We start from the raw sequence: 6000 nt of genomic DNA on the forward strand, positions 1-6000 counted from the left end.
AGAACAACAACTGAGGATAATTACCGCCGAACTAGCAATTTTAAAAGCTTCCCCCAATCAAGTTGAAAAAGACAAGGACATATTGGAATCCTCCTTCGTTTAACAACACTCCAAGACAACTGAAGAAATAAGAAGCTTGAAAGAGCTTATTAACCAAAAAAAAGGTATATGCGGGTGATCTGGTACAAATGCTCACCCAGGCTCAAGAAGACCTATGTGCCTCATCGAACAAGATTCAGTTCCTTGAAAGTTCTCTTACTCCCTTAAATGCATCTTATGAAGCCTCAGAAGCAGAAAAAGAAGAGTTGAAAGCTAAAATTGAGCAGTGGGAGAAGGATTATGAGACCCTTGAAGACAAGTTAACATTTGATGTTAGCTGGTCTTTCTTGAACACTCACTTTGAGACTCTAACTGAAGCTAGCCAGGAGGTTTTTGACCTTAACGCTGAAATTGCAAAGGCTAAAGAGACGATTGAACAGACTCAGCAGTGTCAAAGCTCCTCAACACCCGAGGATAAAGGTTCTAAAGGTGATGGTGATGGACTTACTCCTGGTGAAGCTGATACTCAACCCTCGTCTTCTCAAGTTAATCCCTCTTCTCCCGTGGATGAAGCTCTCAAGATTTTTTACCCTTGGCTTTTGTGGAATTAATTTGATTTTGTTTTGGTTTTTATTGGAACTCTCTTCTTTGTTTTCTGTTTTTGGATAGTTTTTGAAAGATTCTCCTCCCCCCCCCCCCCACACACACCATTTTTGGTGTGATGATATAAATATCTCTTTGCTGCATATTATGCTTTCTACTCTTTGAGTTTTTGAGCTTATACTTGCATTAAAAAATGCTTTAGTAGACCGCGTATTTAATATACATGGATTGTTTTATAAAAGAGGGCGCTTTTATATTAACAACACTGATGAAGATGACGTCTCATCTTCATATTGGTGCAAAGATATGAAACATAAAGTAATTTGAAGAAATAATATTTTTTGAACTTTTAAATAAATAGGCTTGTACAACATTTTCATAACTGCTTTCTTTGTAGCAGGTTTACAAATACGGGCATATTTTTCCGTGATTAAATCTATGGCCTTAACCTAGAAGCTTGTGGGAGTATTTTGTAGGTTCTTTAACTCTTTACTACCCAACTTTTTCCGCTAGCTTGAATGCTTTTGAAATCTTGATATTTTCTTCAAGGGTTTCTTCAAGATTTTAACTCTCGTTAAACTATGCTATTATGGTATACATCTTCTTTCCTTATGTATCCTTCTCCCCAGTGTTGGAGCATTAAAGCATGAGATCTCGAACACAAGGTCAACTCCTTACTTTTGATCATTTTCTTGAAAAAGGAAATACATACGGGACTCGGAGGTAATCTTTTAGATGATGACTGCATAACCCTTTTTTTATTAGAAATGTTATAACCTAGACCGGGAATAATTAAGTATTCTGCGTGTCTTTCGGGTCTGATATCATCATTTGGTATGGGCCAGCTTTTTGCCTATCATCTAAAATGGTTAGTAAAACTTAACTGAACAAAATAAAATTGAACTTGCATGATACCTGACCGTGGGTATTAACCTCTTTTAGAAGTAATACTTCTTCAAATGGACTGCATTCTAATGTGATAGTAACACCTTGCCATCCATCGTTTCTAATTCGTATGCTCCTTTTCCAGCAATACCTCTAACTCTATATGGGCCTTCCCAATTTGGACTCAACTTCCCTACGTTCATCATTTTTGTTGACCAGAACACCTTTTTGAGGAAAAATTCCCCAACTTCGAAGTATCTCAAGTTTGCCTTCCTGTTATAGTATCGTTCAATCATCTGCTTTTGAGCAGCCATTCGAATTAATGTTGCTTCTCTCCTTTCTTTCGTCAAATCCAAATTTACTTGTAGCTCTTCTCCATTTGTTTCCTCATTAGTATGTTTGTATCCCGTGCTTGGTTCGCCTATCTCCATATGAATTAGAGCTTTTGTTCCATACACAAGTGAAAATGGGGTTTCTCCCGTGGTAGTCTTTATTGTTGTTCGGTGAGCCCATAACACGCCTGGTAGTACTTCTGGCCATTTGCCTTTTGACTCTTCCAATCACTTTATTAAGTTGTTGATAATAACCTTATTTGTCGACTCATCTTTCCCACTAGCCACTGAGTGGTAACGTGCAAGAGTGATCCATTTAATCTGCCAGCTTTGGAAAAAGTCAGTAACTTTCACACCTATGAATTGTGGCCCATTATCACAAACGATCTCCTTTGGGACTCCAAATCGACATATTATATTTTTCCAAATGAAATCCATAACTTCCTTTTCCCACACCTGTTTAAAGGAACCTGCTTCTACCCATTTTGAGAAATAATATTTTAGAATTAACAAAAATCGTACCTTTCCCTTAGCTTGAGGCAATGACCCTACGATATCCATTCCCCATTTCTTGACGGGCCATGGTGATATAACTGAATGCAACAATTCCGCCGGTCGATACATATTATTAGTGTATCGTTGGCATTTATCGCATCTTGCTACAACGTTTTCCGCTTCCTCTTTCATTTTTGGCCAATAGTATCCCGCTCTTATTAATATCTTCACCAACGGTATTCCCTCGGCATGATTGCCACAATTCTACTCGTGTACTTTTCTCATTACGTATTATGTTTGTGATGGTCCAAGGCATCGTGCTAAAGGTCCACCAAATAATTTGGGATATAAATTCCCATGAAGTAAATAATACTGAGCAACCTTCAACCGTACAACCAGGATTTCTTTTTATCTTCAGGCAAAATACCATACTGCAAAAAATTCAAAAATTTGTTTCTCCAATCCCAGGTTAAATTATTGAAATTTACCTCACTCTTGGTTTGGTCGAGGGCTAAATGAAATAAATGTACCATAATAGCATTTTTGCATTTCTTTCATAAGCGACAGACGCAATATTTGCCAATGCGTCTGCTTCTGCATTTTCCTCCTTGGGTATTTGTACATATTTCCATGTTCGAAACTGCCTAAACAAATCTCGTACCTTTTCGAGGTATTGCTTCATTCTTGTCTCTCTTGCCACATAAGTCTCCTGCATTTGATTGACTACTAGCTACGAGTCACTTTTGATCACGATTTGTTCAATACCAAACTCACGTGCGAGTTCCAAGCCTGCAATCATAGCTTCATACTCTGCCTCATTATTAATAATCGGGTAATATTTTATCGCTTGTCTTATTATTTCTTTCGATGGTGGAATTAAGACAATCCCTAAACCTGCTCCTTCAACATTCGAGGAACTGTCAGTAAACAAGGTCCAAGTCCTCGGATTAACTCCGGTAAATATTCGTAGCTCTTTTTCTACTTCAGGAACTAAGCTTGAGCTAAAATCTGCTAACACCTCAGATTTTATAGCGGTTCTAGACTGATATATAATATCATATTCACTGAGTTCTATAGCCCACTTAGCTAACCTTCCTGATAATTCTTTTTTATACAATATATTCCTTAGTAGAAAAGCAGTTATAATAGAGATAGGATGACATTGAAAGTAAGGTCGTAACTTCCTTGATGCCATAATCAAAGCTGAAGCAAGTTTTTCTAGGTGAGGATACTATGACTTAGCATCTAGTAAAGACATACTTACATAATAAATCGGAGATTGTTTACCTTTATCTTCTCATACCAATACCGCGCTTACTGCTACTTCTGACACAGCTAGCGAGGTAGATAAGCAATCTCTCTCTATCTTTTGGTTTTGCTAACAGAGGTGGATTTGATATATAATTCTTTAAGTCCTTCAGAGCTTTTTGACACTCGTCAGTTCATTCAAACTGATTTTGCTTTTTCATTACTGAAAAGAACTTAAAGCATTTTTCCGATGACTTGGATATAAACCTTCCCAGAGCCTCTTTGTACTTCTTTCTTGATCATGAGTACATACGGTATTTCTTTAATAGCTTTGATCTGTGCAGGATTTACTTCAATACCCCTGTTAGAAACAAGAAAACCTCAAAACTTACCAAAAGCTTCAAAAGCACACTTTTTCGGATTCAACTTTTGTTGTACTTGCAGAGAATTTCAAAGGTCTCAGCCAAATGTTGAAAATGATCCCCTGCCTGTGTTGAGTTGACCAACATATCGTCTATGTAGACCTCCATAGTTTTTTCCAGTTGTTCTTGAAACATTTTAGTCACCAATCTTTGATATGTGGCTCGAGCATTTTTCAAACCAAATGGGATGACTTTATAGCAATAAGTCCCCCTGTCTGTGATGAATGAGATTTTTTCCTCATCTAAAGGGTCCATTTTTATCTGATTATAACCAGAATAAGCATCTAAAAAACTTAAAAGCTCATGACAAGCGGTAGAATAAAATAATTGGTCTCTGTGTGATAAAGAAAATGAATCTTTAGGACAAGCCTTATTTAAATCAGTATAATCTACACAGACTCGCCATTTTTCATTCTTTTTCGGAACCACAACATTATTAGCTAACCAATCAGGGTACTTTACCTCTCATATTGAATCGATTCTTAGAAGTTTTTGTACCTCATCCTGGATCACTTGATTTTTGAAGGCCCCTTGCTTCCTTTTATTTTGCTTGACAGGTGGATGTAATGGATCCTCATTTAGTTTATGAGTCATCACCTCTGGTGGTATACCTTTCATATCTGAATGCGACCAAGCAAAGCAATCTGCATTAGCACGTAAAAATTAAATTAACTTACCTTTCATTTCTGGGCTCAAATTTGCTCCGATGTAAAGTTTTCTATATGACCAGTGAACAAATAATATCAGAGCTTTGAGCTCCTATGTGATTGTTTTGATGTTCTCGTTTTCCTCTAGGTCTTGAATCCACATCAATCTAACATTGTGTGTTTTTAGTTGAGGTAAGAATTGAAGCGTCCCGAGCTGAATTCTTTCATTGCTATTTTAGGTCTGCATCATTGGTTGTTGTATTTGCAATCACTACTGAATTAATGCTTTGTGAAGCCTGTTGATCTCCCCGAATTAGTCGAATCCCCCACAATGAAGGGAATTTGATAACTTTATGCAACGTGGACGGAACAACATCTATTACTTGGAACTTTCTATCTTTGATGACTCCTTCTGCAAATGTAGCCATTACAACTTCTCCTTTCGTAACGACGCTTGAATTGTCAAATCCAGATGAAGACCATGCCTTTGGTATGACCTTATCAGTAGCTTGCATTTCATTTACTACTCTCAGCAAAATGATATTTACTAAGCTACATGGGTCAATCAAAACCCATTTTACACTAGTATCATGTACAAGTAAAGATATTACCAGTGCATCGTTGTGAGGAATCATCAAGCCATCTGCATCTTCGTCATCAAACATCATATTGTCACCTTCTAAGACTTGGCGAACTCATTTCCCGTGAGTGACAGTGACCTTTGATGTCTTTTTCGCAGCCATGTATGTTACCTCATTGACTTCATCTCATCTGGTTATGACGTTTACCATTCTCTTTGGTGATGGAGGCTTTGGGAGTTCTTGCCTGTTTTTCATGTATGATTATTTCGCTTTCTCATTGAACAGATCAGTAAGATAACCTTGCTTCAATATATATTCAACTTCCCCTTGCAAAAGCCTACAATCTGTTATTCTATGGCCATGGTCATTGTGAAACTCACACCAAAAATCTGGGTTCCTTTTGTTTGGATCTGATCTCATCTCTTTTGTCCATCGCACCTTATCCCTCATTCCTCTTAGAACATCTACCAATTCAGAGGTGTTGACGTTAAAGCTATAGTCTCTAATTCTTGCTTGATTACCGGAATCATTACTTCGGGCGTCTCACTCCTTTTTGAACATGGAATAAGAACTCATCTCTTATTCCCTTGATCTTGAATCAAATTGTGTATTCTTTTGCTTAGACCAAAAATCTCGCCTCGCATGTCCCATTTAAGGCTCGTGCATGTTCTTACCAGATTTTCTATCTGATTCTAAGCGTCTTGACCCTGGCCTTTCATTTGCCTTTGGTTGTGTAACCGTATCTTCT

General features: G+C 37.5%; 1 protein-coding gene across 1 annotated transcript; it reads right to left on the reverse strand.

Annotated features, from left to right (window-relative positions):
• Positions 1-4901: 4901 nt before the first annotated feature.
• LOC138907221 (uncharacterized) lies at positions 4902-5339 on the reverse strand. The gene has a single exon (XM_070197649.1). It carries the CDS (start codon positions 5337-5339, stop codon positions 4902-4904), a length of 438 nt encoding a protein of 145 aa, XP_070053750.1.
• Positions 5340-6000: the final 661 nt, after the last annotated feature.

This window comes from Nicotiana tomentosiformis, chromosome 1 (assembly GCF_000390325.3).
Source record: "Nicotiana tomentosiformis chromosome 1, ASM39032v3, whole genome shotgun sequence".
Lineage (NCBI taxonomy): Eukaryota > Viridiplantae > Streptophyta > Magnoliopsida > Solanales > Solanaceae > Nicotiana > Nicotiana tomentosiformis.